The sequence below is a fragment of the Mus caroli genome, unplaced genomic scaffold (genome assembly GCF_978045245.1).
Source record: "Mus caroli unplaced genomic scaffold, Mus_caroli_1 scaffold_10, whole genome shotgun sequence".
In the NCBI taxonomy this organism is placed as follows: Eukaryota; Metazoa; Chordata; class Mammalia; order Rodentia; family Muridae; genus Mus; species Mus caroli.
The window spans coordinates 17783010-17808728 of record NW_028227265.1 but is presented as its reverse complement, the minus strand read 5'-3'; the positions used below and the strand labels follow the sequence as shown (position 1 = coordinate 17808728).

The following is a 25719-nucleotide window of genomic DNA, read 5'->3' as shown; positions in this document are numbered from 1 at the left end:
GGCTACTTACTTCAGCAGGCAAGGACATTAAAAATAAAGAAGAAATCTTGGCCCTCCTAGAGGCTATACATCTGCCAAAAAAGGTGGCTATAGTCCATTGTCCAGGCCACCAAAAAGGGCAAGATCCCATGGCACAAGGGAATCAAATGGCTGACCAGGCAGCAAAGCAGGCAGCCCAAGGAGAAACTATTTTGACAACTAGGTCATTGCCTGAACCGCAGGCCAGTCCAGATGTCAGTTTCACCTACCCATTTAAAGATTATGACATGATTGAAGAAATGTCAGATGAAGGAAAAGCTCAAATGTTTAGCCACCATAGGGTGGCTAAGACTAAAGATGGTAAGATCATCCTTCCTTCAAAAGAAGGACAAGATTATGTGATGCACCTCCACCAGCTTACTCACCTGAGAGCGAACAAACTAAAAGACCTGATTAAAAATTCTAAGTACCATGTGTTAAAGCTCAACTCAGTGGTTGAAAAAGTGATAGACTCCTGCAAAGCCTGCTCCTTCACTAATGCAGCGTGGCCATTCAAAGAACCAGGACAAAGGCTTAGGGGAGACAGGCCGGAGCATATTGGGAAGTAGACTTTACTGAGATCAAGCCAGGAAAATATGGCAATAAATATCTATTAGTCTTCATAGACACCTTCTCAGGATGGGTAGAGGCTTTCCCTACCAAGTCCGAGACTGCTCAAGTGGTAACCAAGAAGATTCTTGAAGAAATCCTGCCTCAGTTCAGGATCCCTAAGGTAATAGGCTCAGACAACGGGCCCGCATTCGTTGCCCAGGTAAGTCAGGAATTGGCCACACAATTGGGGACTAATTGGAAGTTACATTGTGCTTATAGACCCCAGAGCTCAGGACAGGTAGAAAGAATGAATAGGACTCTAAAAGAGACCCTTACTAAATTAGTCATGGAGACCGGCGGAAAGGACTGGGTGACTCTCCTTCCCTTTGCGCTCCTCAGGGTCCGAAACACTCCTGGACGTTTCGGTCTTAACCCTTATGAGATTCTTTTTGGGGGACCGCCCCATTTAACTGAGTCAGGTGGGATATTGGATCCTGGCACTGACTCATCCTCACCCTCTGCTCTTTTTGCTCACCTAAAGGCTCTAGAGGTTGTTAAAACACAGATCTGGAACCAGATTAGAGAAGCCTACACGCCAGGAACCATAGCAGTGCCTCACGGGTTCCAGGTTGGAGACTCAGTCTTGGTCAGACGACAGCTTAAGCCCCGGTGGAAAGGACCGTATCTGGTGCTGTTGACCACCCCCACGGCAGTAAAAGTAGACAGGATCGCTGCTTGGATCCACGCCTCCCACGTCAAGAAGGCACCCAGCAAGATGAAGACAACTGGACAGTGGCAGCCACTGACAATCCTCTTAAGCTTCTCTTGCGTCGCAGGAGTCACCCTGGGCCTAAAGAACCACAACCCACACCAGCCTCTGACTCTAACTTGGCAGGTTCTCGGTCCTGATTCGGATCAGGTCTTGTTTACCACCTCCAGAACAGCGCCGCCAGGGACATGGTGGCCAGACCTAGCCTTCTGCCTCAAACAGATTATTCCAGCTGCTAGAAGCACTCCCCCTAATCTAGTAAGAAGCTATGGATTCTACTGCTGCCCAGAGCATAGCGAGCAGTCCTTATGCGGAGGGTCAGCCTCCTATTATTGTGGCCAATGGAATTGTGTTACTTCCAATGATGGTGATTGGAAATGGGCTAGTGGTCATGTTCCTGACAGGGCTGAGTTCTCTTTTCAGAACCCAGGGCCTGGACCGCACGCCGTAATGGAACTGTATAAAAGGACCGACTGTCGTCCCGGTGATTTAGACAGAGTACTGATCAAATTTACAGACACAGGAAAAAATGACACCAAGGCGTGGATAAAGGGCATGCGGTGGGGATTAGTTTTTTATGACTATAGTGGAAAGCCAGGGTCATCAGTCATGGTTCGTTTGAGCCTCAGTAGTCCCCCGACCCAACCAGTAGGACCTAACCCTGTTCTAGTTGAAAAGCCTCCATCACCACTTCCCAAACCTACCATCCCTGAGTCTCCATCAGACGATGGCCAAGCTCAGGGAATGCTTAGATATACATAAAAAAGAGAGAGAAGACAGGCAGGGATGGTTTGAAAGTTGGTTTAATAAGTCTCCATGGTTTACCACCCTTCTATCCACCCTAGCTGGGCCTTTAATAATTCTTATGCTTTTACTTACCTTCGGGCCATGTATTCTCAATAGGCTGGTGGCTTTTATAAAAGAAAGGGTGAGTGCTGTTCAGATAATGGTCCTACGACAGCAGTATCAGGTTCTACAAGAAGCTGAAGAATCACTCTAAGATTAGAGCTACTTACAAGAAGAAGTGGGGAATGAAGAGTGGAAAATTACTAGCTGCCTGTGAGAACATGAACTCTTCACCCTCGGGCCCCGTCCCCTGCTGGGTGACTGTACCCGAACATTTTTAAGAAAAACATTTCCTGGAACAACCACAGAAAGTTCCAACGTCCTCTGTGGAATGTTCCAACGCCCCAGGTGTGTTGCTTAATGTAGCACATGACCTAACTGTTGAGTAAATTTATGGTTTTGGACTTCCCCTATTTCCTCCCCAATCCTCCCCCTCTTTTGAGTTTTTGCCTTTATACGCCTGTAGAGAGTTTGGGTCGGGGTCGAACTCCTCTACCCCTGCGTGGTGTATGAGTCTCGACCCCAGCATGCTGGCCTGAGCTCTCGTCCATCTCGCTTTCAATAAACTTCCTTGTGTGGTTACAGCAAGTCCGGTCTCAGTGTCTCACTGGGTGCGCGCTGTTCTGAGACTTGAGTGAGGGTCTCCCTTCGGGGGTCTTTCAATCCCTATAGAGACCTTTCAAACTCCAAATCTCTACAACCATACCAAGTAGTTCTAACTCCTGAGGCCCAGGATAGTGAGGCGCTGGGACTGGCCTTATAGTTTCCTAATCCAGCCCATAATATGCAGAGATCTTTCTTAAAAGCTAGAAGGACTCATTAGGGCTCGCTGAGCACCCTGGTTATAATGGAGCTTGTCTGAGTGTTCAGTACTTCTCAGTCATAAACCTTAAGCTGACAGTAGTTGAGGCTAGACAGGGATTTGAAAACCCAACAGACAAGAATCAAAATTTGGCCAGTCTTAGCTTTAGTGGGTCTCTCAGAGTAGTTCCATCAGTGGGTCTTCCAGGGTCTTCTTCCTCCAGCGCCGCCCTGGGGAGGGGCGGGGCGGGGTTGGTGACGTGTTAGGACCCTTCAAGTAGGGAGTCAGAGAGTCCACTTGAAGCCATTTAGCCCTGACTGGATCACCAAACTGGACACCATGCAGGACAGTGGGCAAGGGCATACCATACACAGCTCTCAACTGGGAAAACAGATTGTCCTGGGTCTTTTGTAGGACATGGACAGACTAGAGTAAGTGTTGGTTAGATGTTTCTGCAACTAATGTGGACTTCAGTCTAGGGCACATTGGAGGAGGTCTTCTTCACATAATTGCATAAGGAGTCACTCCTTCATCCAGGGAGTATTTCTTTTTTTTTTTTTTCCTTTCTTTCTTTTTTTTCTTTTTGTTTTTTGTTTTTTCGAGACACGGTTTCTCTGTATAGCCTTGGCTGTCCTGGAACTCACTTTGTAGACCAGGCTGGCCTCGAACTCAGAAATCTGCTTGTTTCTGCCTCCCAAGTGCTGGGATCAAAGGCGTGTGCCACCACCGCCTGGCTTTTAGGGAGTATTTCTAACTCTTTATTTATTTATTATATGTAAATACACTGTAGCTGTCTTTAGACACTCCAGAAGAGAGCATCAGATTTCATTACGGATGGTTGTGAGCCACCATGTGGTTGCTGGGATTTGAACTCTGGACCTTCCGAAGAGCAGTCGGCACTCTCAACCACTGAGCCATCTCCGCAGCCCAAGTATTTCTAACTCTTAAAAGAGCAAAGGGGGGGCTGTTGAGATGGCTCAGCAGGTAAGAGCACCCGACTGCTCTTCCAAAGGTCCTTAGTTCAAATCCCAGCAACCACATGGTGGCTCACAACCATCCGTAACAAGATCTGATGCCCTCTTCTGGAGTGTCTGAAGACAGCTACAGTGTACTTACATATAATAAATAAATAAATCTTTAAAAAAAATAAAAATATAAATAAAATAAAATAGCAAAGGGGCCGGGCATGGTGGTGCAGGCCAGCCTGGTCTACAAAGTGAGTTCCAGGACAGCCAGGGCTACACAGAGAAACCCTGGGGGGGGGGGGGCGGGGGCAAAGGGAGGAGTGCTGTCCAGTTCTTACCAGTCTCTATGGTTAATTTAGTTAAGGTCTTCTTAGCGTCAGATTGAGTCTTATCTGTCCTGAACTGAAGGAGGAAGACAGGTAGAGGTGATAGACAGTGTAATTTCCAGTTAACTCCCCGCCCCCCACAAGGCTCCAGTTATAACTTGTACAAACTGAGATATTAGAGAAGAGAAGAAAAACAAGAAACAACAGGATCGCACCCTTGACTTGACCTTACATGGTATTTAAGCCCTAGCAAATGGGTCATTTCAGCTTGGGATTTGGTGTTTGCCTGCTGGGTTTGGAGCTGGCCTTGGCATACTCTTTCCTTGTGATTAACCCATTCCTCCCTTTTAGAATAGGAGTTTGCCTGTGCCATTGTGTATTGGAAGTATGGAACTTGTGGGTTTGTTTTGTTTTTTGTTTTTCCTAGACAGGGTTTCTCTGTGTAGGCAAGGCTGTCCTGGAACTAACTTTATAGAGCTGGCTTGCCTCTAACTCAGGAATCCACATGCCTCTGCCTCCAGAGTGCTGGAATTAAAGGTGTGCATTACCACACCCAGCTTCAATTTGCACTTTGAACAGGGTTGGAACTGTTTTTAAAAAATGTGGACTTCTGAAGGTGGACTGAATGAATGCATTTTTTTTATCATGAAATGGCCATGAACCTATAAGGTACTAGAGTGGTGTGGCTTACAATATGTTTGTTGGATTGACAAGTGGTAGACTTGGTATAGTTAATACTGTCTACTCTACTGTTGGTCTTTTGCTATGTATTGTAATGCTAAATTTCTAAGTCCCTGGTTGCCTCAGAAAATCTACCTGTACACCCAATAGACCTTGCTCCTTACTTTAAAACTATTGGTTGAATAAAGATGCTGACAGCCTATCGCTGGGCAGGAAAGAGGTGGGTGGGGTTTTGGTTCCAGGTGATCAGTTGCCTCCTGCTCCTGCTGCCCTGACTTTTCTGTCATGGTGAGCTGTACTTGGTGTGAGCTGATTGAAGTTGCTCTTGTCAGGCAGTCACAGCAGTGAGAAAAGCAAACGATGCTCTACTGCTAAAATGGAGGTTCCTGATGTTAATGCAGAACCAAGGGACTGCACTTGAGTGAAGGCTTCAGAGCCCAGATTAAAGAGGCAGGTGGATATTCGTGAGCTCAAGGCCAGCCTGGTTTACTGAGCTAGTTCCAGGACAGCCAGGGCTAATCTGTCTCAAGCAAAACAAACCATACAAAACAAAACAAAAAGAATTGTGTTGGAATTTCGGTGGGGATTGCCTTGAATTTGTATATTGTTTTTGGTAGGAGGACCATTTTTACAATGTTAATTCTATCAATCCTTGAGAGTGGGAGATCTTTCTATCTTCTGATACCTTTTACAGTTTCTTTCTTCATTGAAGTTTTTTTTTGTTTGTTTGTTTTTGTTTTTGTTTTTCGAGACAGGGTTTCTCTGTATAGCCCTGGCTGTCCTGGAACTCACTTTGTAGACCAGGCTGGCCTCGAACTCAGAAATCCGCCTGCCTCTGCCTCCCAAGTGCTGGGATTAAAGGCGTGCACCACCACCACCCGGCTTCATTGAAGTTTTTAATTGAAGTCTCTCACTTGCTTGGTTAGGGTTACCCCAAGATTTTTTTTAGATATTGTCTGTGGCTACTGTGAAGGTTGATGCTTCCCTGATCTCTTTCTCAGTCCATTTGTCATTTGTGTATAAAAGGGCTAGTGGCCGGGCAGTGGTGGCGCATGCCTTTAATCTCAGCACTTGGGAGGCAGAGGCAGGCGGGTTTCTGAGTTCAAGGCTACACAGAGAAACCCTGTCTCAGAAAACCAAAAACAAAAAGGGGGGGGGGGGCTAGTGATTTTTTTTTTTTTAATTAATCCTGTATTCAGCTACATCACTAAAGGTGTTTATCAGCTTAAGAATTACAAGCCGGGCGTGGTGGCGCACGCCTTTGATCCCAGCACTCGGGAGGCAGAGGCAGGCAGATTTCTGAGTTCGAGGCCAGCCTGGTCTACAGAGTGAGTTCCAGGACAGCCAGGGCTATACTGAGAAACCCTGTCTCGAAAAACCAAAAAAAAAAAAAAAAAAAAAAAAAAAAAGTCTGGTAAAATTTGCTAAAACCATCTAGCCCTGGGCTTCTTTGGGTTGGGAGACTTTTTAATGACTGCTTCTATTTACTTAGGAGTGATGGGTCTATTTAAGTTGTTTATCTGATCTTGGTTTAACTTTGATAAGTGGTACCAAGAAAATTATTTATTTCTTAAATATTTTCCAACTTTGTGGGTATAGGTTTTTAAAGTATGACTTAATGATTCTTTGGATTTCCTCAGTGTCAGTTGTTATGTCTACCTTTTCATTTCTGATTTTGTTAATTTGGATAATCTCGCTATTCCTTTTAATTAGTTTGGATAAGGGTTTGTCCCTCTTTTTGATATTCTCAAAGAACCAGCCAACTCTTTGTTTCATTGATTCTTTGTGTTTTCTTTGTTTCTATTTCATTGATTTCAGATCTCAGTTTAATTATTTCCTGGTGTCTATTACTAACTCTCCAGTATATCACTAATTTCTTTATGAAGGCACTTATGTTATGAACTTATCTCTTAGCACTGGTTTCATTGTGTCCCATAAGATTGGATATGTTGTGCAATCATTTTCATTGAATTGTAGGAAGCCTTTAATTTCTTTCTTTATTTCTGCCTTGACCCAGTAGTCATTCAGTAGAGGGTTGTTGTTTCCATGAGTTTGTAGATTTTCTATTGTTTCTGTTATTGTTGAAGGCCAACTTTAATCTATGGTGGTCTGATAGGATGCAATCAGTTATTTTAATTTTCTTGTAATCTGTTGAGACTTGCTTTGTGACAGAGTATGTGATCAGTTTTGTTCTCCAAAAGCTCCACGAGGTGTTAAGAAGGTATATTTTTTTGTGTTTGGATGAAATGTTCCCGTAGTATCTGTCAGGTTTACTAGGTTTATAGCATCTGTTAGCTCCAGTGTTTCTCTGTTTAGTTTTTGTCAGGATGACCTGTCCTTTGGTGAAAATGGGGTATTGAAGCCTTCACTGAGACACCTCAGGCCATCTTTATTTATTTACATCCATTTTCTCACGTACAGTCTCTTTGAAGAACTTCCTCAGTATAACAATAATGTGCACACTGTACTTTCCCCTTCCTCCTCCTCCTTAGTCTCCATGGTTTCCTGCTAACCCATAAAGTGTACCAAGAAAGGAGAAACATTTTTCAGCAAGCAGTTACTATCTAACCCAGCTCAGTGGTACTAGCCAAGTGACGGTGGTCGGTATTAATTTTGGTTACATCTAGAGAGATGATAAACTACATACCGAGGAAATTCTGATTTAATTGTTGGCACCAAGCATCTCCTCATATCCTAATCAGGAGATAGAATTCTTCTAATGCTCAAGGCTTTCAGCAGATTAGTAACCTGAACCAGTTCCTGGTCCTTGCTTGGCTCGCCTCTGAACATTCCTATTAAGTCTTGGAACCAATGCTCCCTTCTCACCTTTTAATAATCATCTAGTTATTATTTGGACAAATTGGTGGGCAGATTGCTGTCAGAACTAAGTTCTCATCAGAAGAAAACATCTGAACTTTAGCTGATGTACCCAGACCAGGGCCCTGTGTTGACTCAACCACATCACCATCATTAACAATCAGAGGAGTAGTGATCTGTTCCACTCCCATGATGCTCAGAGACAAACAAGAATGAATCACAGTACAAGCTTCCTTTTTCTGATTCTGGGGAAGCATCTGTCATAGACAAAGTGAAGGTAAAGGCTTCCATTAGCAAAGCCAGGAATGCAAACACAAGGCAAAGATGAACTAAACGTTCCCTCAGGAAAGACCACAAGATGCTGCATGAATATCCCCACAGGTCCTTGCCGTGTGGCCACCTAATGCTCAGGCCTTGCCATGTGGAGAGCAGCCTGGATTACACTCATGTGCCTTTCCCAGCAGAGGCCTGCTCACCTCCACCTTTGTGTTTGGGGCATAAATGTTAAGAATTGGCATGCCGGGCTGGTGAGATGGCTCAGTGGGTAAGAGCACCCGACTGCTCTTCCAAAGGTCCAGAGTTCAAATCCCAGCAACCACATGGTGGCTCACAACCATCCGTAACGAGATCTGGCGCCCTCTTCTGGAGTGTCTGAAGACAGCTACAGTGTACTTACATATAATAAATAAATAAATCTTAAAAAAAAAAAAAAAAGAATTGGCATGCCAATTTGGTGGATTTTTGCTTTGAGTATGTAATGTCCTTCCCTGTCTTTTTGATTAGTTTTGGGTGGAATTCTATTTCGTTAGATATTAGAATGGCTTACCAGCTTACTTCTTGGGTTCATTTGTTAGGAAAGTCTTTTCCAACCCTTTACTCTGAGGTCTATGCTTGATTTTGAAGTTTTTGAAGTGTGTTTCTTGTATGCAGCAGCAGGAGGGATCCTGTTTTTGCATCCATTCTGTTAGTCTATGGCTTTTTTTGGGGAATTGGGAGATGTCACTGACCAATGATTGTTAATTTCTGTTACTTTGTTAGTGGGGGTGGTAGTAGATGTGTGTGCTTCCCTTCTTTTGCTTTTGCTAGTGTAGATTATCATGGATATAGTTAAGTTCCTTGGGTTGGAGTTTTCCTTCTCCTGTCCCATGTAGGGTTGAATTTGTAGATAGGTGGTGTTTAAATTTGACTTTATCAAAAAAAATTTTTTTTTTTTTACTTTATCATGAAATGTTTTCTCCATTATGGTAGTTAAAAGTTTTGTTGGAGCCGGGCGTGGTGGCGCACGCCTTTGATCCCAGCACTCGGGAGGCAGAGGCAGGCAGATTTCTGAGTTCGAGGCCAGCCAGGTCTACAAAGTGAGTTCCAGGACAGCCAAGGCTATACAGAGAAACCCTGCCTCGAAAAACCAAAAAAAAAAAAAAAAAAAAAAAAAGTTTTGTTGGGTATAGTAGCCTGGGCTAGCAACTGGTTCCTTAGAGTCTGCAGGACATCTGTCCAGGCCCTTCTGGCATTTAGCGTCTGTATTGAGGAGAAGTGGGTATAATTCTCATAGGTCTGTCTTTATATGTTACTTGTTCTTTTCCCCTTGTGGCTCTTAATATGGTTTCTTTGTCTTTATGTTTAGCATTTTGATTATTATGTGGTGAGCAGACTTTCTTTTCTGGTCCATCTATTTGGTGTTTCTGTATACTTCTTGTATCTTTATAGGAGGCATCTCCTTAGGTTAGCAAAATTTGCTATGATTTTGTTGAAAATATTTTCTGGGCCTTTACACTGGGTTTCTTCTCTTTCCTCTATTCCTATTATTCTTAGGCTTGGTCTTTTTATAGTGTCCTAGATTTCCTGGATGTCTTGTTTTAGGAATTTTTTAAAATTTAACATTTTCTTTGACCGATGTATCTGTTTCTCCTATTGTATCTTTAGTGCCTGAGGTCTTCTGTCTCTTATATTCTATTGGTGATGCTTGTGTCTGTAGTTCCATGTTCACTTACCTAGACTTTCTATCTCCAGAGTTCCCTCCCTTTGTGTTTTCAGGTCTTGAGCACTTGATACCTGCTTGTTTCCCTGGCTTTCTGTACTGGGTTAACTCATTGCCTCTCTAAGGCCGCTGTCATCTTCATAACGTTGGTTTTAAGATCTTTTTCCTGTGCTTCAGCCGTGTTGGAGTTTTTGGATTCTGTCATCTCTCTGGTCTTCTGCCCTGTGTGACCTGTGATTGAACACGGAGTCTCTGCCCACGTTGAGAACTGGAACTTCTGGTGGCTGGCTTGGTCTCTTGCCCGAGTCAGGTGCAGGAATTCTGGCGTGGTGTGTGACTTCTGGTCCAAGAGGGAGTTGTCTTCCTTCAGAGCTGGTGTGGCCTGTGGTTGGGAAGCCCATGTCCTTTATTTAATACTAATTTTTGTTGTTTTCATCTATATATGAGTTTGTCTTGTATGTATGCTCCATGTGCGCTGATGCCTGCAGAGGCCAGAAGAGGGCATCATGTCTCCTGAAGCTGGTATTGTGGTGGTTGTGAATGTCTGGTGTGGGTGATAGGCACTGAACTCCAGTCCTCTGGAGGAGCAGGAAATGCTCTTAATCCTTGAGTGTCTTCACCCCTCCATTTTTTTTTTTATCATTATAAAAAAGTTTATGTGGTGGGTGTTTTGTCTGCGTGTATGCTGAACATCACTGCCTGGTGCCTGAGGGCTCTTCTGGAACTGGAGTTAGACAGTTGTGATCTGCCACGTGGATGCTGGGAATTGAATTCTGGTCCTCAGGAAGAGCAGTGGATGTTCTTATGGCACCTCTCTAGTTCCCAAAGGGGGTAGAAAATAACACCTGCAGCAATGTACTGGCTGGTTTTGTGTGTCAGTTTGACACAGGCTGGAGTTACCACAGAGAAAGGAGCTTCAGTTGAGGATGTGCCTCCATGAGACCCAGCTGTGAGGCATTTTCTCAATCAGTGATGGGGGGGGGGGGAGGGCTTGTGGGTGGGACTGTCTCTGGGCTGGTAGTTTTGGGTTTTATAAGAGAGCAGGCTGAGCAAGCCAGGGGAAGCAAGCCAGTAAGGAACATCCCTTCATGGTCTCTGCATCAGCTCCTGCTTACTGCCCTGCTTGAGTTCCAGTCCTTCGGTGATGAACAGCAGTATGGAAGTGTAAGCAGAATAAACCCTTTCCTCCCCAAATTGCTTCTTGGTCATGATGTTTCGAGGGGAATAGAAACCCTGACTAAGACAAGCAACTATAATAATGTGTCCTGGATCATTCTAGATATTGGTAATTTGTGTCTTCCTTGCTTCATTTTAGAATTTTGTTTGGTTGGGCAAGGTCTTGCCATGTAGCCAGGCTGGCCTGGAACTTGTGATCCTGCCATAGCCCGTCAAGTACTACCACCACCACCACCACCACCACACCCAGCTGCTTTCCCTTTTTCTTGGCTAGTTTGGTTAGGTTTTTTTGGTGTGACTGATTTTTCTTCAGAGCAGCTTTGGCTCCATTGCATTTCTCCGTGTTTCCTGTTTGAGATTGGTTTCTGCTCTCACCTCATTGCTTCTGTCCTCATGGGGCTTGCCTTGAGTTAAATGCACTCAAGTTTAGGGTGGGAATGAGCTAAGGTCATTAACTGAAAACGTTTAGCACCAGGTATTGATTGTATCCATTCCTGCCACCCTAGTACTTGGTAGCCTGAGGCAGGAGGATCACAAATTTGAGGTTAGCCTAGGCTAGATGATGAGATCCTACCTCAAAAAGTAAATAAGAGGAGCAGGTTAATACCGTAACTCTCTCTTAATTGCTTTAGTTGCTCTTTCTTAGATATTCTCATTGTTATTTAATTCCTTGCTGGGAGCTGTTTTAAGGATCCAATCAAGACCCTAAGCGTGCTGAGAATTCTTTGGTTCAGTTAGTGTTTTGTTGCAGTGGTAAATGCTTGAGAGAAACATGTCAAAAGAGGATGTATTGTGTGGCTCCTGGTTTCAGTAAACGGCCCCTTGATCCCATGTTTTTAAATCTAAGGTGACATTGAACATCACAGTGGGACATAGTTGAACATCACGGTGTGTTATAGTCTGCTTATCTCCTCTCACTTCTTGGCAACCAGGAAGCAGGAAGACAGGAAGGGCTGGAGACCGCTTTTATCTCCTGGGTCATGCCTTGGCAACCTGCTTCCTCTATGTCCCACCTCTCATTTTCCACTAAGGCTACCATAAAAGTCCATTGGGGATTAATCTATGAATGAAGGGGGAGCCCTCCTGATTCAGTCAGTGACTGAATGTGGGGCAGGGGTGAGGGAAGAACCTGGGGGCTAAGCCTTTGCTTCCTGAGCCTTTCAGGGGTCACCTCATAGCCAGACCTTGACAGCTGTACTACAAGCCCTTAGCATTTTTCCTTTTTTTTTTTTCCTTGTAATTTCCATCTTTGCCGAAGTTCCTTATTCATTCATATTTGCCATTAAAGACTAGTGTGGGGATCTTAGTTGCTTTAAATTGCTGATAGCAGCCTCAGGAATTGGGGTTCTGGGTTCTCTCTTTTTCTCTTGATGATAGGCTGGGTTTTTTGTTTGTTTGTTTGTTTTTTTGACAGGGTTTCTCTGTGTAGCCCTGGCTGTCCTGGAACTCATTCTGTAGACCAGGCTGGCCTCAATCAAACTCACAAAGATCTGCCTGCCTTGGCCTCCTCAGCATGTACCACTGCCACCTGGCAGATGGGATGTCTTATTCTTGCCTTTTTGTGTGTGTATCTCATCATGTTTGGTTGAAGGCAGGTATTGCCAGCATGCTTTTTTCTGAAGAGGGGGTAGTAGTTTTTCAGGGGTGTGTAGTAGTCTGAACAGACCATTCGGGTATCAAGCAGGTCAGATCCATAATAACAAGGTTCCTTTTCTTTTCTTCCAGCTGTGCCTTTGTGCTTCTGTGCCTTCACCCCAGAAAATGATGGGGTCCCAGGTGAGTTGTCTGCATAGTACTCATTTGGTTTTTTTCACTCTTGGAATGTTATATTTATAGAAAATGAACTAGAAAGCATAATGAGTTAGGTCAGGGCTAGAAAGCCAGCTCAGTGGATGAAAGCCCTTGCTGTACCTTAATGTGGATCATAGTGGGGTTTGCCCCACACCAGTGCTATGAAGGGCAGAGACAGGAGGATTGCTGAAGCTTTCTAGAGTCTTAACTCCATGGTCAGTGAGAACCCCATCTGCCCTTGACATTCTGGGGGAGTACCTCATGTTTTAAGGGGCGGCAGAGGCTCTTGAGGGACATTGTTTTAGTATCTCTACCTTAGATAATCACTGATAATTGCTGTTACATTATATAATAAAGAAAATAAGGAAAGAAACAAAAACACATTCTTAACAAAATATGGCAGAAACACTCAAGTCAATCAAAATCTCTTCTGTCATGGTCATGGTGGCCTTAGCTGGTATTAGCACTGTTTTCCTCCACCCTCAGCCAGCAGGCCGCGGCTCTCTTCCTGGAGGAGGGACTCATGCTTTCGTTCCTGAGGGGAATGTTCCCTTTGTCATCCTGCCTGCGTTAGGTTGGGGTAGTTCCCCACTGACTTTCATCACAGGACATGGTAGCAACAAGGGAGGCCCTAAAGGACCTCCTACACTCCAGATAAAATCTTTCTTACCTCCACTGTGGAGGAGCACTCCAATTTCCTCTTGGTAATCTGGATTAGTCACCTCTCTTAACACTTCTTTCATAGTCTGCTGGCTTCGGGGCATCAGAAGCCTTAAGGAGGAAGTCTGCGCTTCAGTCGAGTGATATTTGTTGTGTTTCATTGCTAGAGAACTTCCCCTAACTGGAACCAAAACTTCTACACCAGCAGAACTTAAGGTCAGAGGAACAGGAAGCAAAAAGATTCCTAGTGGGTCACTGGGGTGACAGTAAGTGGAACTATTCCATTTTCCACTCCTTGATTCCTGGACCTATGGATCTTGGCTTTGGGAAAAAACATAGCATATATTGGACACTGATTCAAAGACAGAATCAGACACTGATTCAAAGCATACACTGTCTTCAGGAGAGCCCTGCCCTAGCCCTCCATGCTGCTGCCACCTAATTGGCACTATAACTGTGTCTTCAAAGGCCATTCCATCTTTCTATCAGGTCAGCTGCTTCAGGATGGTGGGGAACATGTTAAGACCAGTGGATTCCAAGTCATGGGCCCATTGTCACGCTTCTTTGGCTGTGAAGTGAGTTCCTTAGAAACAATACCGTGTGGAATACCACGATGGTGGATAAGGCATTCTGTAAGTCCACAGATGGTGGTTTTGGCAAAAGCCTTATGTGCAGGAAAGGGTACATCTATAACCAGAATAAGTATCTATTCAAAGCATTGTCCTTTTCACAGAGGAAATGGTTCAGTGTAGTCAGTCTGTCACTAGGTCACTGGCTGGTCACCCCAGGTAATTGTACCATATCTTGGGCTCCATATATTGGTCTCTGCTGTTGGCTGTGCTCAGCAGCAGCTGTAGCCAGGTCAGCCTTGATGAGTGAAGTCCGTGGTGAGGTATGCACCATAGCCACTTTGTTCATGTGCCCTTAGGGAATGACAGGGTTGGCTGGGGAAAGAGGCTGACTGTCCACCGCACAGGTCATCCTATCTGCTTGGTTACTGAATGCCTCCTCTGCTGAAGTCACCTTTTGATGGGCATTTACATAGAACACAAAAATCTTCACGCCCTTTACCCATTTGTAGAGGTCAATCCACATTCTTCTTCCCCATTGTTTTTTCTCACCATCTCTTCAACCATGCTCTTTCCAAGTCCCTGACCATCCAGCCAATCCATTGGATACACCCCATGAATCAGTGAACATGGCCATTTTTCGTCCAAACAAAATTTATGATGACGTGTACTGCCTGAAGTTGTGCCTACTGTGACAATTTGCCTTCACTGGTGTCTTTCAGGGTTGTCCCAGAAGGGTTGTAATGCTGCAGCTGTCCACTTCTGGGTGGTGCCTGCATAAGGTGCAGATCCATCAGTAAACCAGGCCCTAGTCTTCTCTTCATCAGTCAACCAATCACAGGGCACACGACATGAAACTATAGGTGCATGCCTGGCAGTAGATAGTATTGTAATGAGTAGAAACCATAGACATTTGGAGAACTTCATGTACCTTGTTTGTGCCTTCAGGACCTGCTCAGGCCTGATCGTGTATAAACCACTTCCATTTGATAGTGGATTGCTACTGTGTCTGCCCTACTATGGCATGGTGGGTCAGATAACACCCAGCTCATGATAGACAGCAGCTCAGGGCTCATGGTAACTTGGTATCCCTTTGTCAGATGTTCAGTTTTCACTAAGGCCAATTGCAGACCAACAGCTGTCTCTCATTATTGCAGATAATGATAGGTAGAGCCTTGCTCCAAAATCCCAAAGGTTTCTTCTGTGATTCACCTACAGGGGCCTGCCAGAGGCTCCAAACAGCATCCCTGTCTGCCACTGACAACTCATATACCATCAGGTCTGCTGGGTCATATGGTCCAAGCATATGGTAGGGCAGCCTGGAACGGTTGAAGAGCCTTCTGTTCCAGGCCCCACACAAAGCTAGCAGCTTTCTGAGTTACCTGATATATGAGTGGGAGTAATCACCCAAGTGAGGAATGTGCTGTCTACAGGATCCAAATAGACCCTCTAAGCACTGTGCTGCCTTCTTGGTGGTGGGAGGGGCCGCTGCAGTAATGCATCCCTCACCTTAGAACCAATGTCTCTGCCTGCCTCGCACCACTAGACTCTCAAGAATTTCACTGAGCACACGCCTTTAATCCCAGCACTTGGGAGGCAGAGGCAGGTGGATTTCTTAGTTTGAGGCCAGCCTGGTCTACAGAGTGAGTTCCAGGACAGCCAGGGCTACACAGAGAAATTCTGTCTCAAAAACAAACAAGAATTTCACTGAGGCAGAAGGCCCTTGAATTATAGTTGGATTTATTTTCCATCTCCGACCAACAAGTCTGAAGTGGTTGCTACCTTCCGTTCACTCTGTCTAATCAGCATGTCATCAATATGGTGAACTGATATTTTGTGAAGTTGATGATCAAGATCCAATTGAAAGCTTCAGGCAGGCATGGTGGCACATCTAATCTCCGTGCTTTGGAGGCAGCTGGGTGTGAGTTTGAGGCCAGCCTGGTTTCCAGAGCAATTTGCAGGACAGTCAGGCTGTACAGAGAAACCTCTGACTCAGGTGCTGGAAATTCAGCTGAAAAGAAATTGGTTTTGGTGGTCTTATGGACAGGTACTAGGAAAAAAGGGCATTTAATAGATGAATAATTGCAAACCGTGTGCTAGGAGATGTGTTAATCTGCTCAGGGACACCACCCCTGCCTGCATCCTTCAAGTCCTTAATGGTGGCACTCATTTCTGCAGTTCCTCCAGGATGTGCTACTGTTTTTGATTTACTGTTTTCCCTGCCCAAGGCAACTCTAAAGGCTTCCAGTTAGCCTTTCCAACCGTAATAGGTCTCACTCCACAGGTCAGGGAACCAGTGTGAGAATTCTGCCAACTTCTAAGTATATGTACCCCAGTTATACATTCTGGGACTGGGGAAATAACCAGAGGATGAGTTTGGGGACCCAGTTGGACTTCAACCAGAACTCCATGAATCATCTGACCTCCATAAGCTCCTACTTTAATTGGAGGACAACAATGTTTTTGGGGTTCCCGGAATCAGCAAGAATCAGTATCCACCAATAGACCCAGATAATCCGATTGCTTCCTTTCCCACCACTGTACAGTTCCCCTTGTAAAAGGCCATAGGTCCCTCTGGGGAACGACTGGAGAAAGGCTAAGAGTAACATTTTTAGGCATTTTATTAAGGTCCTTCATCCATGGACTTCTGGGTCTGCAAACTGGCTCAAGTATGGGAATCAGTTCACGGCAGAGATCCCCTTTTGGCATGATCCAGTGTAGCCTTTCTTTCATTTGTTAAGAGATTTTCCATTTGTACAGCTGATTTAAAAAAAAAAAATGCAGTAGGCTTCTTACCATTTCATGCCAGAAGTACCATGGTTGATTATCTAGCACCAAAGGTCCATGAGAGTTATGCCATTATCAAATTCACCACAGATTAGACCATTATGGACATTGCTATGTCTGTGCTTCCCATTATAACTAAAATCACCTTGTCTTTGGTGACTCAGTGCTGCCACCTGCTGCTTCTGCTTGGGGGCCTGATTAGACTCAGGCCTGGTCAACTTGCATTCAATTCATCCAACTGAGCAGCAACATCCCCAACCCTAAGGCCTGGCACAAGGAAAGGGGCAACAACAAAGTTTATCAAATGTGCTGGTGCCCCTTTTACCATTTTGCACCTTCTAGGATTAGTGAAGGGCATTCGTGATTAACTGAGTTACAATAATGCGTTATGTCACGCAAAAAAAAGTAAAAGCACGTCCCCTTGGAGTTATGTAGCAAGAGTGAGTGCAGGTGGGAATTCTCTCTGCCTGCCTGAAGACTGCCTTGGGAATCTTGTCTGTCTGTCCCTCTGTGTGTGTGTTATGTAAGTAGAGTCTGTATGTGCAGTATGTGTCTTATGTGTGGGAGTGGTCTGTCCCTAGCAAAGGGTTTGCTCTGTCTCTATTGGGCAGCCCAGAAAGCACTACATGGCCGTGGGGTACTTTACTGAAATCTAAGTTTTACAAGGGATTCAGTCCTTGAATTCAGCTGATTCCAGCTGACAGCACATTAACTAGAGATTTATTTAACATTATGGTGGGTTTTAGGAAGTATTTGCTGCTTTCGGCAGATGGTGCACATGCATTGCCCGGGGTCAGGGGCATTTAAAATACCTAAGATTAGGGCTATGATTAGCTCAGGTTGTAAAAGTTGATGACTTAGTACACCCAAGGCATCTAATGTTTGTTATTCCATTGTTCTCTTAAAGGCAGGCTAAATAAAGTTGGAGGGTACAGTAACACGGACAGTCTTAAAATATATTAGCTGTGAAGATCCAGTCTCTTAGAATGTAAGATATTCTCAGAATATTGCATTGCCATGTGTCTGTGCACCACATATGCACCTGGTGTATTGGAGCCCAGAAGAGGGTATCTGACCCCCTGGGACTGGGGTTACAGTGGTCAGTTGCCAAGTGGTTCTGAGAATCCACTGGGGTCCTGTGAAAGAGTAGCCAGTGCTCTTAACCACTGAACCATCTCTCAGCTCTGTCAGATAAGTGTTTTTCAAAGATGTTCTTAGTCTGTCCTGTACTTGGGGGGGGGGGTTGATTACTCAGGGGGTTAACTTTGGTTTTGTTTTTTGGGTTTGTTTGTATGTTTGTTTCTAGATAGCCCTGGCTATCATGGAATTCTCTACTCTCATAGACCAGGCTGGCCTTGAACTCAAGATCCTCCTACCTCTGCCTCTCTTGTGCTGGGATTAAAGACATGCACCACCACCTGGCTGGGTTTGTTTTGTTTAGTATTATTGTGGAGGTGAGGGGGAGAGAATCCTGCTGTATAGCTGGTGTTGACATGGAAACTATGTAGTTGGGGCTTGCCTTGAAATCATGGTACTACCTCCGCTTCTCAAGTTCTGGGATTATAGGTGTGCACCAGCAGAGTAAATGACATCTTTTGGATTTATTAGAGCATAAAACTCTGTCATTCTCATCAATGTTGTAAGGGGCATGGTGTCCACACCCTCAGCCCAGCAGCTCAGGAGGCAGAGGCAGGCAGCCTCTGTAAATTCAGCTCCAGGTACTGCTACATAAATAAGGAGACGGTCTTAAAACCCGTTTTGTGTGTGCTGCTACAGCATCTGAGCTTTGGCTTTCAGGAGTTGGTTCTTCCATCATCATCAAGGCCTTGCATCCTCGAGGCCTTGGGCTTGACCCCTAGTACCCCCACCCCAAACCCAGAAAAGAAACAGTATGTAGTGTGAGCGCTTGTGCATACCTGGGTTAAGAAGTGAGCTGCCAGCTCCCTGCGATGCCAGCTCAGTTGAGCCCTTCTTGGGGAGTTGGGTTTTTCTTAAGTTACATTTTAACCGTCTCATTGGCCCTTTGTATTCAGATTGCATTAGCTGGTGGCAGTATAAGGGGTAGTCTTACTGGCAGACAGCAATACTTACCTAAGCCGTGGCTCATAGTCTAGTTGTAGCTTTCCCGAATGCTCACAGAGCCCTCACTTAGAAACTCACTGGCAAGGTCATGAGCAGGATAGGAAGCACAGGGCTCAATGCTTCTGGTGTGTCGGGCTGGGTCAAAGTGTGCATCTAGTGCTCAGTGTTTGACAGCACTGATTGATGGAGCAGATGCTCTCTATCTTCTGCTTCTGGCTCTACCACTTGACTCCCAGCTCTCGGGAGTTGGTTAAAAGCAGGCAGATCAGTTAGATGGATGGAGTATCCTTACCTGACCCAAGGCATCTTGGTGTGGGAGGAGGAGAGAAATGTCCTTAGCACGTGTCCAGGACAGACCAGAGCAAGTACATGTAAGAATCCGCACATAGAGCCGGGCGGTGGTGGCGCACGCCTTTAATCCCAGCACTTGGGAGGCAGAAGCAGGCAGATTTCTGAGTTTGAGGCCAGCCTGGTCTACAAAGTGAGTTCCAGGATCAGCCAGGACTATACAGAGAAACCTTGTCTTGAAAAACCAAAAAAAAAAAAAAAAAAAAGAATCCGCACATAGGCTGAGTTAAAATCTGGTGCAGTGGCATCGAAGATCTTGATGCTAGGCCTTAAAATGCCTGCTTTCAAATTCCTCCCAACCATACTAGACCAGCCTGGTGTCACTAGAGTAGCTGCTGTTTTGCAAACTCTCCCTGGACACTTCCCTTGGCTCTCCTTTTTTGAATTATTGTTTTATTGCTGCTTTTTCCTTGTTTTTTTAAGACTGGGTCATTTGATGGCAGTGGTTCTCAACCTGTGGGTCTCAACCCCTTTTGTGGGTCCCACAACAGGTACTTAGATTTTATACCAGTAGCAAAATTACAGTTGTGACATAGCAACAAAATAATTATGGTTTGGGATCACCACAACATTTTCCTTTGTCATTTGATGTAGGCCTCTGCATCAGTGTGGATTTGTCTCTTTCTAGCTTTTAGTTTTGATCCCTGACTAGATTGAAATTTGTTATGTAGACCAGACTGGCCTCAAACTCAGCTAGATCCCCCTGCCTTTACCTCCCAAGTGCTGGGATTCAAGGTGTGTACTACCACACCTGTCCTAAGTAATGTCCTCACCGTTGAGAGCTTCGACAAGCAGCACAGTTGGGACTGTGAACATGGCCAGAGTAACTTTCCCTGTGTCCTTTCCATCTCCCAAAGCTAATCACTTTCGAAGGAAATGTGTCATTTCAGGGATCCGTTTCATTCACTGATGTAACTGTGGACTTCACCCAGGAGGAGTGGGAGCAACTGGACCCCTCGCAGAGGATTCTGTACATGGATGTAATGCTGGAGAACTACAGCAACTTACTTTCAGTGGGTAAGGACAGCTTTGGGGACGATAGGAGTTGTAGACAGTGTAGTTAGAATGGTCAGTTCAGAATTCTCCAAGGGAGCTACAGGAGGAAAATGGCAGATGTGATATCTGAGGCTTTGAACAGTTTGAGTACATTTGAGGTTTACAGGATTTTGTTTGTTTTTAAGGCAGGATCTCATTTATGTGGCCCTAGCTGGTCTTGAACTCAGAGATCATTGGCCTCTAACCCTCCTGCCCCAGTGCTGCGCAAAAGATGCACGCTGTGGAAGGATTCATCTGGCCCAGCCTAGCCTGGAACTCTGTATGTAAGCCGAGTGTAGGGTTCCCGGTCCTCCCAACTGGACTCCCAAGCAATCACAGACATGCACTGCTATTCCTGGTTTTATGTGGTGCTGGGGACGGAGCCCAGGGCATTTTAGGTATGGTAGCTAAGCACTTTGCTAACAGAGCTACATTTCCAGCCTCCTTTGGAACTTTCTTTTCTTTTCTTTTCTTTCCTTTTCTTTTCTTTTCTTTCTTTCAAAGATTTATTTGTATGTATGTATGTACACTGTAGTTGTCTTCAGACACACCAGAAGAGGGCGTCAGATCCCATTACAGATGGTTGTGAGTCACCATGTGGTTGCTGGGAATAGAACTCAGACCCTCTGGAAGAGCAGTCAGTGCTCTTAACTGCTGAGCCATCTCTTCAGCCCTGGAACTATTTTTCAATTCCAAAAACCTTTAGAGATGACTAAGAGCTCAGGATGGCCTGTATTTTTGATCCCTGGCACACTTCCAGATACTCATCTCTCCAGATTTATCAGTGCTTGCCTAACACATTAGTACTGGGAGTTTTAGTATTATGTTCTCAGTTTACCAGAATGATGACCTTGTATTTAACCCGCAGGAATGGGCACAGAGTTTTCAATACAAAAATGACATGGTTTTAGACAGCAGCAGGATCCTAAGGAGTAGCTAGTATACATCAGGGCTTTTTTTTTTTTTTTTTTTTTTTTGGGTTTTTCGAGACAGGGTTTCTCTGTGTAGCCCTGGCTGTCCTGGAACTCACTTTGTAGACCAGGCTGACCTCGAACTCAGAAATCCGCCTGCCTCTGCCTCCCGAGTGCTGGGATTAAAGGTGTGCGCCACCACGCCCGGCACATCAGGGCTTTTAAAGGTCTAGACCAAGGCAGAGTACAAACTCTTAAATCTGCTCAGGTAAAGTAGGGCCACAGTAGAAGGATAAAAATGCAGCCATGCTCAGCAGCCTTGGTGTAAGAAAAGCTGTAAACCCAGCATACGATTGTGTCATAAGGACAGACTTTCCATTTTCAATACAGTGAACTCGGGGATCGTTATTGTTGGTATGTGAGACAGTCTCTCTACATAGTGTTGGCTGTCCTGGAACTCACTGTGTAGATCTCAAACTCACAGAGATCTGCCTGTGTTTCTTTCCCAAGTCTGGAATTAAAGGTGTGTGCCACCCTGCCTAGCTAACTCAAAGATCTTGCTGTCTACTTGAGAGGTGTCTTCAGAGACTTGAACACCACATGAGAAAAGGAAAGGTTTTGAGTTATTTGGGGGCTAGTGAGATGGCACAATGGATAAAGGGCCCTTGCCATAAAAAACATCATGACTTGAGTAGAACCCCAGAACCCATGGAAAAGTCAGAGAGAGACCTGACTCTGTAGAGTCTTCTGATCTCTCTTCTCTCCCCATGTTTTGTTTCTTTTTGGAGACAGAGTCTGGCTGTGTATCCCTGACTGGCCTGGACTCACTGTGTAGACCGTGCTAGCCTCAAACTTGTAGAGATCCACCTGCCTGGATTAAAGTTGTGCTGGGATTACAGGTGTGGACCGTAATGCCTGCCCGTTATTGTTTTAAGTTATTTTGATGTAAGAGGTGTGGTTCAGTTGGTAGAATGCTTGCCTAGCATACACGAAGTCCTAGACTGGATTGATTCCTTAGCAGACCCTGAATCAAAAAGATTTAAAAGTCAGAACTGGAGAGGTGGCTCCGTGGTTAAGTGTACTTACTGCAGCTGGGAAGTGGTGGCAGGTCTCTGTGAGGTTGAGGCTTCCATGGTCTACAGAGTGAGTTCCAGGACAGCCAAAGCTATAGAGAATCCAGAAGAAAAATCAAAAAAGAGTGCTTACTTGCTGCTCTTCTAGAGGACCTGGGTTCAGTTTCCAGCGCCCATATCATGGTTCACAGCCACCTGTAACTTCAGTTCCAGGGAATCTGGCACCTTCTCCCTAGCCTCTGTGGGTGTTAGGCACACATGGTGCACAGCCATACATATAGACAAATGAAATACCCACATATATTGAAAAAAAAGTTATTTGGGGGTCAGTAGTTAAATGTCTGTAATAAAGAGTATTGCTGGGAATTTTAGGCCAGCCTGGTCTACATACTGAAACCCAGTCTCAAAAGGGGGAAGAATAGGCTAGGCATGGTGGCGCACGCCTTTAATCCCAGCACTCGGGAGGCAGAGGCAGGTGAATTTCTGAGTTCAAGGTCACCCTGGTCTACAAAGTGAGTTCCAGGACAGCCAGGGCTACACAGAGAAACCCTGTCTCAAAAAAAAACAAAAAAAAAAAGGGGGGGGGAATAATGGAGATGCACAGAGAAGACGGACACCAGGGTCACTGTTAGATAGGATGAAGTGTCAGTCCCTATCCTCTGTCCTCCCCAGGCCTGGTCACTCAGTGTTGCCTACAGTTTTCTTGGTTTCTAGGCTAGCTGTTTGTTGTCCTTAAGAGTACTGGATAATCTTCATCCCTGAAACCACTAGTTTTCTTATGTCAGCTTACACTCAAGTTTATTTTTGATTGTGACCCCAGGGATGAAGAGACAGGATCTCTCTGTGTAGTCCAGACTGGGTTTAAACTTAGGCGTCCTGAGTGTTAGGATTATAGGCATGAGCTGGAAGCTTTCACCTTTGTTTGTTTTTTTTGTTTTGTTTTTTTTTGGGGGGGGGTGGGTTGTTGCCCAGTTTTTTGTTTCATTGGTTAGTTTTTTCCAGACAGGGTTTCACTGTGAAGCCCTGACTGACTGTTCTGGAACATGATGTGAAGACCAGGCTGGCCTTGAACTCAGAGAGATCTGCCTGCCTCTGCCTCCTGAGTCCTGGGATTAAAGGTGTGCACCACCACTACCCAGCTTTTTTTTGCCCACTTTAAGGTCATTTTGTCCTCGGGAAACACACACAGCAGAGCTTAAGAGAAGAGGAAGGCTCACAGTAGGGGTTTTTGTGGTGGGCACACTTGTGGGGATTTCCCACTCTAACAGAGAGAGCTTAAGAACCTTTCATTGTGCTTTGTCCTAGAAGTGTGGAAGGCTGATGACGAGGTGGAGAAGGACCCCAGAGACCTGCAGAGGCAGGCGGGGTCACTTACAGCCATCAAGAGCCAACCACCAACTGAAGAAAGAGGCAGCCTTTCTGGAAAAACATTAACTCTGAACACAGACTTTGTTTCACTAAGACAAGTTCCCTATAAGTATGATTTATATGAAAAAACTTTGAAGTACAATTCAGACTTACTTAGCAGTAGAAGCTGTGTAAGGAAGAAAGGAAATGGGTGTGGTGGATTTGGGGAACCACTTCTGTACCTGAAGCAAGAGAAACCCCACGCTGGACTGGAATACTCAGAATATAATGGAAATGGAAGGGCTCTCAGCCATAAGGATGCCATCTTTAAACATCAGAAAATTAAGAGCTTGGTTCAGCCTTTTGTCTGTAACTACTGTGACAAGACCTTCTCCTTCAAGTCGCTGCTCGTTAGCCACAAGCGGATCCACACGGGCGAGAAGCCCTATGAGTGTGATGTGTGCCAGAAAACCTTCTCCCATAAGGCCAACCTCATCAAACATCAGAGAATTCATACCGGAGAGAAGCCCTTTGAATGTCCCGAGTGTGGGAAGGCCTTTACCCACCAGTCAAACCTCATCGTGCACCAGAGAGCGCACATGGAGAAGAAGCCATATGGATGCAGTGAGTGTGGGAAGACATTCGCTCAGAAGTTTGAACTGACCACACACCAGAGGATTCACACAGGAGAGCGGCCCTACGAGTGTAACGAATGCGCAAAAACCTTCTTTAAGAAATCAAACCTCATCATACATCAGAAGATTCACACAGGGGAGAAACGCTACGAGTGCAGCGAGTGCGGGAAGTCCTTCATCCAGAACTCGCAGCTCATCATCCACAGGAGGACTCACACTGGGGAGAAGCCCTACGAGTGCACCGAGTGTGGCAAGACCTTCAGCCAGAGGTCAACGCTGAGGCTGCACCTGAGAATCCACACGGGAGAGAAACCCTACGAGTGTGCGGAGTGTGGGAAAGCCTTCAGCAGGAAGTCTCGTCTCAGCGTCCACCAGAGGGTTCACATGGCATAGTCCTGAGGCTCAGGCAGACTGCTGCAGAAAACCTGTCAGGCCAGAATTCTTCAGTGAGGGGGGAAGCCCTCGTGAAGATGCTGAAGGAACTTGGGAAATACTATTGAGATGTAATCGATCTCAAAAACTTTAAAAAAAGATACCTAAGAATATTATACTGAGGGCTGGAGAGATGGCTCAGCGGTTAAGAGCATTTCCAGGGATCCTGAGTTCAATTCCCAACAACCACATGACGGCTCACAACCATCTGTAATGGGATCCGAGGCCACCTTCTGGTGTGTCTGAAGAGAGAGACAGTGTACTCATATAAAATAAATGATTTTTTTAAAAAAATTATACTGAAAGTTATAATATCCAGCTAAAGAGTACATATCCAAATATATGTATGTATCTCAGTACGTATATATCCAAATCAATTGTAAATAGACACACCCAGCTCTGTTTCCATGAGTGTTTTTGGCTTTTTGTGCTTCTGGGGATCAAATCTGGGGTCTTATCTGTGCCAGACAAGATGGATGCTTTCTTTAAAACCACTGATCTATATCTGCAGTCCTCAGTGCATTTTAAAAAATCTTGAATGACTTGAATATTCTAAGAGGAAATATGAAGCATATATAGACAGTACCTTAGAAATTTTTATGTAAGGATATACCACAAAAAAAACAAATTGTTTTAAATCTGTTTATGTAAGTTTAATTGCTACTGGAAATCTAAAATTCTCACCTATGATAATTGCATCACAGCAAACGGTTTCCAAACTCAACATCATGTGTGTCTCAGTATCTTTCCCACCCAGCGCATCCAAAGGAAAACCGTGACGGACCTTAAAGTAGCACGCAGCCCTTTTCTCTCTCCAGCTGGCCGCATCCGTGTCAGTGTGGCCATCACTATTGAGCTGCCTGGTCACTAAAGAGACTCTTTTGTTTTGTTTTTCGAGACAGGGTTTTTCTGTGTAGCCCTGGCTGTCCTGGAACTCACTCTGTAGACCAGGCTGGCCTCGAACTCAGAAATTCACCTGCCTCTGCCTCCTGAGTGCTGGGATTAAAGGCATGCACCACCACTGCCCGGCGCTTCATTGCTTTTTTAAAGGAGGTAATTCTGCCCTTGGAACCTGCCTCAGCATTAGCTGTCACCTTGTCTTTTTGTGTTCACAAGACT

General features: G+C 45.1%; 1 protein-coding gene across 5 annotated transcripts in view; it reads left to right on the top strand.

Annotated features, from left to right (window-relative positions):
* The window catches only part of Zfp1 (ZFP1 zinc finger protein), a 38897-nt gene extending 13573 nt beyond the window's left edge, over positions 1 to 25324 (top strand). For 2 of the 5 annotated variants that reach the window (XM_021170678.3, XM_029480635.2), the window contains exons 2-4: positions 12656 to 12706; positions 20058 to 20184; positions 23492 to 25324. In XM_021170678.3, coding sequence (XP_021026337.1) covers positions 12692 to 12706; positions 20058 to 20184; positions 23492 to 24561 — 1212 coding nt within the window. In that variant the 5' untranslated portion in view covers positions 12656 to 12691 and the 3' untranslated portion in view covers positions 24562 to 25324. Of the gene's footprint in view, positions 1 to 1111; positions 2774 to 12655; positions 12707 to 20040; positions 20185 to 23491 lie in introns of those variants that run through there. The other 3 variants (XM_029480636.2, XM_029480639.2, XR_015048595.1) reach the window with 3 other exon arrangements.
* The last annotated feature ends 395 nt before the right edge of the window (positions 25325 to 25719 follow it).